The 14,034-nt window shown below is 37.7% G+C and overlaps 1 protein-coding gene across 1 annotated transcript in view; it reads right to left on the bottom strand.

Moving 5' to 3' along the window:
- Positions 1-10,315: 10,315 nt before the first annotated feature.
- Positions 10,316-14,034, bottom strand: part of LOC130575258 (serine/threonine-protein phosphatase 4 regulatory subunit 3B-like) — a 6,713-nt gene continuing 2,994 nt past the window's right edge. Inside the window, exons 5-11 of the mRNA XM_057369023.1 lie at positions 13,905-14,034; positions 13,156-13,258; positions 12,540-12,698; positions 11,678-11,847; positions 11,217-11,356; positions 10,590-10,755; positions 10,316-10,399 (exon numbers count right to left, since the gene is read on the bottom strand). The exon at positions 13,905-14,034 is cut by the window's right edge and continues 2 nt beyond it. Coding sequence (XP_057225006.1) covers positions 10,316-10,399; positions 10,590-10,755; positions 11,217-11,356; positions 11,678-11,847; positions 12,540-12,698; positions 13,156-13,258; positions 13,905-14,034 — 952 coding nt within the window. The remainder of the gene's footprint in view (positions 10,400-10,589; positions 10,756-11,216; positions 11,357-11,677; positions 11,848-12,539; positions 12,699-13,155; positions 13,259-13,904) is intronic.

Genomic DNA, 14,034 nt, shown 5'->3' with positions numbered 1-14,034 from the left:
TTTTTCTCTTGGATCTTAAACTCCTCACCCTTTATCCTCTCTGTTTCATTACTCCAACTTCCTTCTCCAAATGTGACTCAGCCTTTTCTTTTACCTGTCTATACTCTCAAATAATTGACCTTTGATTTGTAGAGAAGAATTGTAAGTTTTATCTGGCAGTTATGTGGGAAGAGTTGCTTTTGGAAACCTCTCACATGCAAATTTCACTGGCTTCCCCAGGTTTTTTTATTTTGTCAGTCAATATAAATTCAGTCCGGGTACATGTGGTATCAACCAATACTGGGATTTTATCAGAGGCACTGAAAAGGATTTTGATAGTTAAAAACGTCATTAAAGATATTTTTTCCCTTAGAAAAAAAAAACAGCAGAACACGATTCTGGACATATATAGCAAAACCAGAAAATATTTTGAATGTTTTTGATTTTGATCCAGTGAACTCCAACTCTTCCAAAAAGCTTTATAATGGAAAGCCTTATTTTCTCTGGTCCTGTAAAGAGTTATCAATGTGGTTTTTGTTCATAAAACACCAGATATAAGACTCCTGACATGCTGTCATTCTTCAAGTGAAAAATTAAAGCATCAGGAGGCACAGTAATATCTCCAAAAATATGAATCTTGATCCTGTTACTTAATCATCAAATCACACTTTTCTGCTCCTTAGCTGCTTATGTTTAATCTGTGTGCTGAATAATCCTTATGGATGTAGCTGGAGCCAATAGACAATGAATGCTCAGCCAATCAATCAATCAATCAATCAATCAATCAATCAATCAATCACTCAACAAAGAACAGCTAATCACCAAGAGAAGAAGGTCCTTTAAAAACTGAAAGTTATTTATCATCTCATGAAGACAATGAACCTTATGGATCACCCAAATATGGTAGAGACAGGAGAAAGAATWAAAAAATTACATCAATAATAACCCCTAGGCAGCACAAAACCAGCAATGAATGAAAATAAGCACCACTTCTAATTGAAACCTTTCACAGGATGTAGTTTGGGGAGTGTGTTTTAATTGTTGCTTTACTTCATATCATAACCTTTTGATAAATATGTGTTTTTTAATAAATGCAGCTGGCTTATCTGAACAGTGTCAGAACATGATAGCTGATACTTAAGTAATTTTGGCCCTGCTACATGGTTTACACAAATCTCGTGGATGCAAAGTGAGCAGCTCACACAAATCTGACAGGGACTTCTGCCAGTGACCTGCAAGAGCTTGAAAATGTGAACTAAAATCACTTTCCTAAGTAAGTAATGGGGCTTGAGCCATTACAAACAAAGAGTTGCACTCAGGATTCTTGCATTTCTCTTCTCAGCACATGCTGCCCATTGGTTGTCCTTTGGGAAGGATTCAGGATGGGTTCTGTARTGACACGGAAAGTGAACATTAACAATTAATGCAATTCATTATCACACTATATTTAAATGGGTGCAAATTGATTTTTGAAGGKTATCCAAACCAATCTGATTTAGAGTAACTGCTAACAGCACCTTACCTCTTTGTGGTGCTCAGCATTTACTGAAATAAAAATGCACTACTCTAAAATTTATGAGAATTGATATCAATGTTTTAATGAACTTCTCAGAAAGTGCCGGTGTCCTTAGTAGGCTGAAGATGGACTTCTTACACCGTAGCTATACAGCAACTAGGATTCAAAAGACAAATTTTATTCCAAGATAGTTATTACAAAGTCCATCAAGACCATTTGAAGGACCTAAACAATAGTGTGTAATTCAGTATGAGTAAATGTATAAAATCTGAAGTATTATGAAGTGTTTCTGAGCTACCAGGAGCCTTGCTGTTCCTGTATTGAATCAAAAGCATCCACATTCTGTCTACGACTTCACAATCAATTAGTGCATCATTACTGGTTAATGTAAGAGTTACAGGAAAGCAGTGATAAGGAAAAACAAAGGCAAGCAGAAAATACACAATTATTGACAGTCTCAATCATGGTAATGGTTATTTCTAATTAAATATAAATGGATGAGAAATGCCTGGGTCTAATCTTCTTGTCAGAACACCATAGGGTAACAAAATGATAGATCACCTCAAACAGGCAAACCGACTTGGATTCGACTGAAGGAAAGGTGTCCAAATGAGTTTGAGAAACAAGGGAAGTGAACCTAAACCCTGGTGACAAATTATACAATTTATACCCTGCAGATAAAGCAGGGTCTCAGGAATAATGCAAAGAACCAGACAAGAAACCCCAGACCAGATAATTTTATCATCCTGCTAAGAGGGTAARTGCTTCCCCTCTATTGAGTCATTAATATAATGGATTATATTGTAGATTCATGTAATGGATTAAACTGTTTGCACCTGGGCATTTTGGTAGATTTGGATTTGAATACATGTAAATTGACTTAATGTTCCTGATAGTCAATAAGTGATCCACAAGGTGCAGAAGTTTGCCGTGTGTACTTAGAACTTATTTAAAACAGGATTTGGTCAGCAGGGACTGAGCCCCAAGCAGAACAGAATGTAGCAAAAGATATCTGGGTAACACWCATCAGCTAAATATGACAAGGAGCACAAAAATTTTTCCACACTGCATCAAACTTGAAACTGAATAAGTAAATGTGTTATCTCATGGAAACAGACTCTAGATAAATGTCTTGTAGTTCTCTGCTCTTGCTAACGAAAGCAGTAATAAACCCCCCCCAAATTTAAAGCATTTATAAAATCTAGTAAAAGACAGTAGTTACAAGTCTGGTCATATTAATTCTTAATCAACATGAAAGCTCTAGMCATTCTATTTCTTCTCTTGTTTCCACTGATTTCTCTATTAAAAAAAAACAAAACAAAAAAAAACAAACAAAAAAACAAACAAAAAACAAAAAAACCCCAGTAAATTTTACTCAATCCTCATTTTAGATTTATGCCTTTCATTCCAGCTGTACTATTTTCTCATCTGGTCCCAGCTGCCTTCTTACATTTTCATGTTGCTTTTGCCATCGAGCAGTGGTGGTGTTTACCACTTGAAAAGTTAACATTGATGATGGAACAGAAAAATATCTCCAGCTTTTGCTAAAGCCCACAACACTGATTTCCAAAGAAAATGCCATCACCATGAGCACGAGTTTCACAGTAAAGGCTCACAAGGTCCTGCCTGGAGGGCAGGACTGGAAAAAAAAGTTCTTAACTGTCTCCATCTGCCTCCACCACTTGCTCCAAGTTTTGTACTGCATGCCCTGACTCTGCCTTTCCCAAAGGTGTTCTCTTTAGATTCTTTTGAAAATCTGTGATGCTGCAGGCACTTCTGAACAGCTCAGTGTGGGAGTTGCAGGCAGGATAAGCATTCTGTATGGTCAGACTTTTGTGCAGTTAAGAAGCTCTTGAGCTGCAGTAAATGGCACTATGAGGGTTTATAATCCACTTTGGGGTGAGGGTTTGTGCTGCTGTCCCTCCAGCTACAATGGAAGAAGCCACCCTGATCTCCAAACTTAGCACAGGTACTTCCAAGACCCTTCTACAGCTCAAAAGATGACTCACAGTATTAGAAATTCTGTTGAAAGCACTCTTGTACCCTTTGGATGAGACCCTTAGTGAAACAAGCCATCTTTTATTCAAAGATATGTTTTCACATGTCCTGTAAGTCCATCCCTTTACCTCTTCCCAGCACAAGGAGAATCTCATTTTTCTTGCTTGAACTTTTGGTAGGCATTAAAGTGTCCACAAGCACAGGGTAAAAGCAATTGAACATTTATAGCTGGTAAATGGAATTCAAGCMCTGGACCTTTCTCAGTCACTGTTGGCCACTGAGGCTTCTCTCGCTCCCTGTTAGTTAAATCTTGGATTTTTCGGGTATGGTAAAAATCAAAATCCTGCTCCTAAATTGTAACATGTTCCCAGGAGTTGTGTGACAGAGAACCCAGCTGATATCCCACGTGAATCTGAAAAACATTACAGTTTTCTTTCAAGAGTTAGCACATGCTAGGTAATTACAGTCCCTGGGCAAAAAAACCSTTTATACAGGTTTTTAATTAGTGTGACTACAAGTAAGAAATAAAAATGATAGCAGCAGGCTGCAGTTTTCACAGTATCTATGGAGTTAACACCTAAACTCCTTTCTTCTGCTGGAAAATATCAGGGTCAGGTTTCTTCTTAGCATGTGATGGCTGCTCCTGACTCTTTCTGGAAACCAAAGGGACCAAAGCTGTTCCTACAGAGCCCTCAGCTCTACAGAGRGTCACATTTCTACACGTGAGAGATTTTCATGTTCCCTACAGGCTCCTTGCATATTTGCTATATTATTTCCTCCTCTCTGTTGAGCTAATAAACCCTTAGGGGCAGGAGCTGCCTCTCACTGTAGTATAGCACAGAATTTTGCTTCCTATCTCAGTAGAGGCTTTTAGCTGCTACTGTAAGATAAATGAGAGCAGATAACTACAATATAGATGCTCAGTGGTCTTCRGAATGATTGCAAAAATTAGTGTTTCAGATGTCTCAGCTAAAKTTTATTTGTTTCTTATTTGTTTATTTATTGAAAATACCAGTGCCCAGAGGTAAGCAATCAAAAATTATTAGCTTTCATTTGGAAGAACGGATGTAATTTTAACCCCAGCTTTTGTTGTTGGCTATAGTTGGCAAATACTCAGAGGCACAGGTTTTTTATTTGTTCAAGTAACAGATCATTAAACACAACGCCAGGCAAACCCAAAGAACTGGGAAAATTTATAGWGAAGTCCTCAAAAATACTTCGGCTGCAATCAGGCAGAACATACCTTTCATTTGTTCACTCTGACCCACTGACTGAATTTACAGGTAGCTGATGCCAGCATCTGTGGGTACAGGTAAGGACTGTACTTGATGCTATAAAGAGTAAAGTTAGTAAATTTTGCTGTAGGATTGCAAAAAGAATCCTTCTCTTTAWCAATTTCTAACTGAAAAACCTATTGCAAAATATACTGTAAAAAGCCTTTTCCATACATTCAGGATTCACAAGTGATAACAGGTTATCAGACCTCAGACATGCACAAAATGTGTACTGGAAAAACAGAAACTTGAGAAAACCTCCTATTTCCAAGCATCTCCTCCCCTCCCATCACCTTCACAAAACATKAACCTCAAGGCTCACCCAACCTTTCATTTTTCAAACTGTGAGCAAAGAAGAAGACTCAGATTTTGAGCAACCAACAAGCAGAATGTGAAGGGGCAGTGCTGGGACAAGATAGGAGGTCCTGTCCTCGTTGACATCTCTCTAAAACAGAGGTACCCTTAGGGATTCCATTAATTCCTTAAAGTATTCTCTGGGAAGGTGGTTCTGAGTCCAACTCAGCCCTACAGCAAATCTGTCTGCATTTGCACTGTGGGCACTTTGTTAAATAATCAGGTTTTTTTCACTTTCATCCAAAAAATTCATTTTGTATCGGTGGGAACAGAGTGCCAAAACCCTTTTATCTTTAGGGGAAATGTTCATTCCAGTGTTTTCTCCTAAAATTGTCTCTCAACTGAGACAGTAATACCTCTGCATTAAGACATAGCACTTCTAAACATGATATTACACTTCCATTTAAGAACTCTTAGCCCATCATTACTGGATACTTTACTCTCCTCACTAAACACCCATGGACTCCAGAATAAATCACTTATCATTTCAGATCCTAAAGTGAATACAATGCTGACATTTTGCCTGTTGGCACTCCATGCATTTCTTGTGGGAAGTGAAGTTCAGAAGTGGAAGGTCCAAGTGAAAGCCTTAGGTCTGTCTGTGAGAACGTGGTGTGAGTGGCTGTCCCTAGGGATAACTGGTGTCTCCAGCATTACACTGAGCTGCTTTGAACAAGGAGGACAGACATGAGTCTGCCAAGAGAGAAGCTGGTAATGTCTCTCTAATCCCATCTTTGAAAATCTCCACAAAGCAATTTCTCAGAAGTCTGCAGTCACCCAGTACCAGCACCCCCCTTCACCATGCTAAGATGCTGACGTGCATTATTTATGGATTCAAATGGTATCTTCTTCCAAAATAATTGKATAATTGAGATAATGCCCTTGGTTGTCTGCCTAAGTAACACTTGGGTAGTAAATAACTTYTGGCTTTCAGCCATTTGATCAATAGTCAGAGCTGGCTGAAGACTTACCATCARGACATTCAAGTATAATTAAATTTTTCAAATAAACAAAAAAATTCACAGTAGTACTCATCTTCCTTATAACCTTTTACAGTGTTTTAGGTCAAAATAATAAAAAAACCTGTCTTTTCCCCCTTTTAAAAACTTCTGCAAAAATGTTCAAAGCAATTATGACAATATTTTCCACCTTTTCTCCTCATTAACCTCTTCCCATTATCAATCCTCTTGTATAAGTAGGTGAATTATAGGGAGTTATTACCTGTGTGTAGACAWTAGRTCTGGTGTTCATGCCACTGMAGCCTTAGGAAGGTTYCAGAAGGAAKTTAAGAAAAGGTCTCCAGATTCCASRGAACAGGCTTTACAATGAGAAACAGGGAAACTGAATCAATTTACCATCTAAAAGAGAGAGTTAAGGCTATGATAGACTTACTGGATGTGTCCACAGTATTGTAGTGGAAGTAAATTTACCCAAGTTATTGCAACATCTCTGTAGCTGTACAGCCACAGTAACATATGTTTGGCATGTTAATATCTCTAAGTTAATTAATTTAGGAGTTAACTCAGCTTTCAGAGTCAATTTTACAGAGAGCACGAGTCTGGTTTTGCTAAACTGAAGGAGCAGAAGACTCATCTTGAGAAGTTTGAAGCCATTTGCTACAGTAGAAATAATTCTTTCCTCTTGACTTCCATGTCTAATTTGGAGAGATTCCACTTTTGAAAAACTGTCCTTCCACCCTGCATTGAAAAATAAAATTTCAAATCCAATCCTTAAAACACCGTGCAGAACCAGACCCAAGGGCAGGAACTGCAGCACTGAAATATCATGGATTGTGATATATGGAATACTTGAAATAATCACCTCTTGGCAAATGCCACAGTTTCTCATTAATGGAATTGCAAAGAACATTTTCTTTAAGTATCCAACATTTCTACTGGCAGGGCTGAGCCTCCAAACAAGAGCAGAAGCATCTTCTATGAAGTTTCCAATACCTTGAGGCATTTAACACCTTCTGGTTTATTATTATTATTTATTTATTTATTATTATTTATTATTTTCTTTTCCTGAGCAGAGTCTGCATCTATTGCTATTTGTCTTTGTGGGCTTTATTTCCACATTTGTAAAACATGATTGCAGCAATTCTTTACATCGCAATGATGTGACTTGACTGGATTTCAACAGTGAGCAGCTTACAATTCAACATTGTAGGAGAGATTCTCCCAGACAAAACAGTGATTTAAGTATGGAAATATTCAATGACCCTCAAAATATAGTTCCACACATGGCATTCCAGTGAGGCCAGAGGGTCTCTTTCCCCCCTCTTTAGTATCTGAAGATGTTAAATGAGGAAGACTCAAAATCAAATGACTGATGTTTTTCAGCTCAATTTTCYRATCAAACCAGGAAGATAAAGAAATYAAAAGAAAAYAAATACAATAATCCATAGCAATGTATTTCTGTAGGTTTCTAGTAAGGAAGCAGAGAGGGAGAAGAACTATTAATCAATGAAGTGTAGCTTTTTGTCTTGCTAATCTGCCAAGAAAAAAAAAAACGTACCTTACATATAATATAATTATTTATATACATTGAGAGTAATTACACTGAAAAATACCATAAATCTTCCTTAATGAGATRTTTTAAATTCCATGATGATCATTAATTACATGCAAATGGCTACAATAAATTTGTTCTAGTGGACTAGGGGCTTGGTGATGGGCACCCTTGCTCCTGGTCCCCTTCACCTCATGTAGTAAAGCTGAGAACACTCATAAATCAATAATASAGTGATTGATGTGCACTGAATCCTTCCTGTGCTGGGTGCAGTGCACTTCTTGCATTGCATGAGACTGAGGAAAGACAGAAGAAACACAGCCCAGCAAGCAGAGAACTGGGCTGCAAGACACTACAAAAAACACAAATAGCAGCATGTATTCCTGCCTTTTTTTCTCACATTTTCCTTTCTCCTCCATGCTTCCTCTGCAGCAATACACCTACTTGCTGATTTTTCAGATTACATACCCCTATTTTAACAAAAAATAAAATAATTAATTTGAATAATAATGTTTGCATTTTTCTGATCATGCCACTGAGATTTCATGGCACGATGAACTGCAAAGGTGTCTCAAAATACTGCAGAACAATGCTAAATAGGCTGTTTCTGAAATTAAAAAAATCTAATAATGTCTTTCAGATTCGTAAGGCTTCAGTATTTTAAATGATATTTTAGATTGCTAATAAAAGTTCTTAAATGAGCCACCACTCTTTCCCAATGGCTCTTCCAGATTTTGGGGTTATRTGGYTGGTTTTTTCTTTTTAAATGAGGTYTKACCTSTGGTTACTCTTCCCTTAGTGAGAYAGTTTGGTTAGCTGCTTTTCCACAGTTAGTGGAGAGCTAAATGAGCAATGTGGAGTACAAAAAGAGCCCACACATTCACTGCAAAAGTATTACCTGACAGCAGCCAAGGGATCTGTCAAGCTGAGCACCTGACCAAGCTGGTGAAGTGATTTGGGTTAGTGTGCAACTCATTGCTTTTTATTTTCTTTTTTCATTTCACACCCAGCCAAGATGACCAAAGTATAAAATGTTCAAGTAAATTCTCTCAAGCACGTGGCATTAGCAGAACTTCAAGAGAAATGGTTTAGATAGACATGGAAGGTTTTTGGAAAACCCGTTTTTCCTGATGCAAGATTAAGTGTCACATTAATTGGATTGCTGCAGCTTAATAGGAATTAATACTGCATCTGYGATAAATGTAACCAAACCAATGAATGGCTAAAATGCTGGTTTTTCTGTGACCTACTGTTTAGGCTCCCATCAGTCTCAAGGATTATTATTGCCCCCAGCTGAATGGAAAAAAAACCCACTTTTCTATTGAAAAGTCTTATTTTACAARCATCACAAATTTGCTCAGTTCTTTTGTTCCTCTTTTGGAGTTTTGTGCCTGTTTCAAAGAGGAAATCCTTCCTCTGCGTCCCTCAGCCAAGGGAACAGAAGTGACACGATGCTGATACATTTTAGAAGGACAARGCACTTGGAAAGGTGGATGCTGCCATCACYTGCCCAGTCACCTCCCATGGAAAAACCAARTCAGTAGGAGGGAARGAGTTGGAAGGAAGCASTGGTTTTAAGAAGYTCRTCACAGACCCCAAGAAAAGATRGGTRTTTTGGGARTAAATTGTATCATCAATATGCAAAKGGWTTTGTTTTCTAATTTTACACTTMGTTTTTACAGAACTTTCAGACAAGCAACTCARTACTTTATATATCAGWATTTCAAATTACATGGAAATACAGCATGAACACTGACTTCCCAGACTGCTGGAAACTCCCAGACGTGTTCAGCAGCAGGGCTGTTGAACWTCCCTGAATGCACAGATTTGCTCARYYACTGGCCTCAGTCACTTGAAAGCCTATGGAATACCAGATATTGAAATCTGCTCAAATAATTCAACTTAAAGCAAAAAGAATTGCTTTAGTTGCAAAGTTTGAGATATTACCTGCAACTCAGCTTCAAAAGAGTAGAAATCTTTTAAAAACCCTTTTTAAAACCCAGTACTGGCTTGGCCTTGACGGATTGAAAGTGAAGCCAAGAGAAGGGTTACCCTTTGCACAGGGCATGACATCACTGACTGCAATAGTAACTCACAAGAAAAAGAAGCAAACCCACCCAGTCAAGTTTCGTGTAACTTTTTATTAAAATGGTACTTACAAATTATACATCTTATGAAATTACAGAGTCAATTTTAATTCCTGAATTTTAAAGCATTAATATTGCCACATATTTACAAATATTGTAAAACAACTACAATGGGATCTTTAATGCAAAATTAAATTAAAACAAATTAAATTAAATTAAAACAAAAAGTTGTTTGATAGAACAAACTGTCTTAGATATTTACACAGAAAGCATACTTTTTACCAAATAAGAGCAACAATTAAAACTAATTACAAACCTRAACTAACTACTAACTAATTCTCCAAAACAAAAAAATGGACTTAACGTATTACTATATGCTACTACTACTTTACATAATATTAATTATATTACTTTTATGACATTATATTGTATTACAAACATAAGTTACTACTACATTACCTTATTMTTATTTCATAAGATATATTACAAGAGAAATCTATGTGATGGATTGCAGCTGGTTCCGTATTTTAACATCAAGCATTTGCACCACTGGAAACCCCATCATAAAAGTTCTTATTTCAAAATTTCGGTTTTCTTTAGGAACCCAGACGAGCTCTTTTCTTGGAAGGTTTCTCATCATCTTCATCATCAGGATAACAAAATATTTCAAACAGACCTCTCTGCCAATTAGAAAAAAGTTAAAAAAATTAAATACTCAGAATTCTTGCCACACTTTTCTGTAGCTGCTCGGAAGCTAAGATTCAAATAATGCTCAGCTGTAAAAGGCACAAAAGAGGTACCAGTCCCTGCATTTTGTCTGCTTAAAAACAAATCCCTGATGCGGAATAGATTCCAAAATTTCTCTCCCACCTTRTGGGCTGTCACCACTGTGCTCAGGGTTGTGTATGTAGGATTGGAGCTTGCTGGTGACATTGGAGCTGCCTTCTCTTCACCTTCACTGAGGTGCAGATCTTCATCCATGTCTATCACCACTGCTTTTTCGACAAATGTCTCACCAGGCACTATGGAGGGGATGCTGCAAGAGACACAGGACAAGTGATTGCAGCTTTGCCTGATGTTTCAGACTCAGCCAGGTCAGAAAAGGCTTCCAGAGCTTTAGAATTTAATTAAAGACATTGGAGAAGGTACTCCAGCTCCATCCCTGCTCTCACCCTCACCATAAGCTTCACCAATACCGGGGTGATAATGAGACAGACCAAATCCTAACTCAGAAGGACAGAGCAAGATTCTGCTTTTCATAAACTGAGAATATTCTGAACAGAACATTTAATCTACTGACCACTTCAGCTCTACTAAAAGAAAGGCAGATGGGGTTTTACTCTAACACAAGACATTTTCATCAAGAATGAAACTCAACCCCAATCCCAACCCCAGTCCCAGCCACCTTCTRCTGTCCTCTGGGAAATTACAAACCAACCAGCAAACCTGTGGAATGGCAGTCACTGGCAGCCTCATAAAACAGAAACTGAGCTGTACCTGTTCAGTTTCTGGTTTTGCTGGTCTTTTTCTTGCTCATATTTTGTCTTCAGYCCCTGGAATGTGTGAATGTATTTGACAGATTCCAGTGCATCAGAGAAGTTCTCAACTACATGTGCAATAAGGAGCTGAATATCTTCCTGAATAAAAACAAAACAGAGTTTCAGTCTCAAATGTTCACAGGCAGAAAGTCAGAAAGTTTTAAACTTTATTTTGCAAAGTAGCTGATTCCTTGCCCAGAGCTAAAATATTCTTGTCAAGAACGAATGGAAAGCTATCGGATTTATTCTTAAGAAAAGAGCTGAGATCTAGAATTATTAAACTTCCATTAGAAACAGACGATAGTCTCAGCAATGTCCCAGTTCCATTTGTGACCCTTCTATTAAAACAGGATGTTTGCTATCTCAGAGAGATGCCTTTTGCCTCGTACCCTGCAAGGTTATGGACATGTCAGCACTGACCATTTGGATGAATTCAAACAGCTCCATCAAGGCCGACTTCAGCAGGTTGCAATTATTCCTATTATCCAACACAGCATTTACAACTGGTTCAAASAGGTTTCCCAGAGTGATGTAATGGTTATAAAGTTCATCTTTCAGGCCAATTATCCTCCTCATAAAGCGAAGAGAACCTGTGTGAAGAAAGACATTCAAGCACTCAACAGCCACATGTCAAGACTCTCATCTTCTTGTGGAAGAATTGAAAAAACTGGTGTTATGCTGAAAGTAAGATGCACCCCCAAAGTGGAGAAGCACTGTTTGTTGACAGATCACCTTTCTTTCCTTCTCAGAAAGGCCAGAAACTTCCTGGGTATTTGAAGGTTATTAAGGACCATGGATTTCCTTCTCAAGTCCAGCAGCAATACACTCCAGCATGCATGAATTAAAYTATTAACTTCCTTCCTTGCTTTTTTCCTGTTCCCCTCCCAGAACCAGCCCTGAGTCTTTTAAAGATCCTGCTCCACTGAATTTCATTCACTTTCCACAAGGAGCACCAGGTTTAGGACATTATTAAGAAAGGACACAATTTCCACTGAAATGAGGCAAGAAACCTGATTACAAAAGATCCTTACTGTCATGAAGACTTGAGAGAATCCTTGTAGACTTCAAAAGAGACAAAAATCCTACACCCACCAGAAACTGCATCAGTCTGTGCTTACAGACAGCTTCTACCTCTTTTTTTTTCCAAATTGCTTAATGTTCGCCAGTAAAACACAGCAAATGAACAAGAATTCTGAGTTCAGGTGTACACTGGCACTGGTAAAACTTCCACACAGGACACACAAAGCCTTGAAGAAGGAAATCACAACAGCTCCATACTCACACARGGCCAGAAATTTGTGTTTGGATTTCATCAAGAGCAGTGTTCTTCTYAGAAGATCTTTCTTGATAATGTAAATCTTCATGTGATACTTGTGCCGTTCCACACAAAAAGACAGCAGCTCCAAAACTGAGGCAAGTATTTCTGCTGTTTGATAATTATCTACAAGAAAAAATAATGCCTTAAGTTGTACCAAAAAATAAATTAAGTACTGCCAATGTACATTGAGCTCAGTTGTTATTGCATCTCCTGACAAATTTTTAGTGGCTTTTTGTTTCACTGGATTGTTTTGGGAAGAAGGACATTGGGTAAGAACAAACAACAAACACAACTGTGGCTTTTTTGCCTTTACAGCAAATATTCTTTAAAATTAGACTAGTAAAACTACTACATGATCCACAATAAACATCAAGGAAGTGCATCTTTAYAAAGTACACCATCAAACTAAGTCAGTATTCACAGCTTCAAGAAAGGGCTATGAAAATTCCTGCCCACAGAATCCCTGTCCCAGGAGGAACAGCATCTTGCAGCAAACATATTCCCAGCAGACATCATAAACCTATTGCTGTTACCAGGACTGCAAGTCCTTTAAAAGGGAAAAAAATTAAATTGTCATTACCTATTTCATACCATTCTTCTGATGTATCAGCCAGAAGTGGTGCAGTAAGAACATGAATGTAACGGTCGTAGAAAATATCGAGAAATTCAAATATTTCTAAATTCTGAAAAAACAATCACTTCATTAAACACTGGCATTCACATTCAACCTTTTAAATAAAAAGGAGTAGTAACATAAGAAACAGCCTACAAAGAATTCTACTGAGTTCTTTGGGTCTGCAGCACTGTCTTCATACAAGATCAGTTTCCTTATTTTGAGAAAAATTTGTGAGACATCCAACCAATCTATCATTAAAAGAATCCTCAGCATGGATGCAAATATRTACTGGAACAATCATCAATGACTCAAAGTGCTTGACAAAGTGTCTTTAAAAAATTCTGAAATGCAGTTATTTTTGCCCAGAAAAACCTGCAAATCTTTTTACAGGTATKCTGGTACATTACCAGATGTATGTACATTTTAATGCATTAAAATCTTTCAGGATTTATCTTCCAAAGAGACAGACAGTGCAATGGCACTGACACATATGGCTGCGTGGTTTCATACCTGCACAATACTCCAGACATATGCCTTTCATTAGCAAAATTAGCTTATATTTTGCTTATTTGAAGTTACTATCAGGCACACTTCATTCAATAAAAAGACCCTATCATTTTTTATCCTCTGCCCACAACAATAGCAATACAGAATATCAGGCTTTTAAATTTGCCAGGATAGTATCATGTCTTCTGCCATTCATGTTCTCTTACACTGGCTGTATCCAGCATTTTCTCTGGRTCGATCAGAGCACACAAAATCTCCATTAACTGATTATCTCCTCCAAATTCAGGGTCAGGACTACAGGTCATCTGCTCAATTATCTCAGTGATGAGTTGGGTA

Source organism: Malurus melanocephalus, unplaced genomic scaffold (assembly GCF_030028575.1).
Source record: "Malurus melanocephalus ecotype Western Australia unplaced genomic scaffold, MMel_1.1 scaffold_101, whole genome shotgun sequence".
NCBI classification, from domain to species: Eukaryota; Metazoa; Chordata; class Aves; order Passeriformes; family Maluridae; genus Malurus; species Malurus melanocephalus.
The sequence above is the reverse complement of the archived record's forward strand: the minus strand, read 5'-3'. Positions and strand labels throughout refer to the sequence as shown.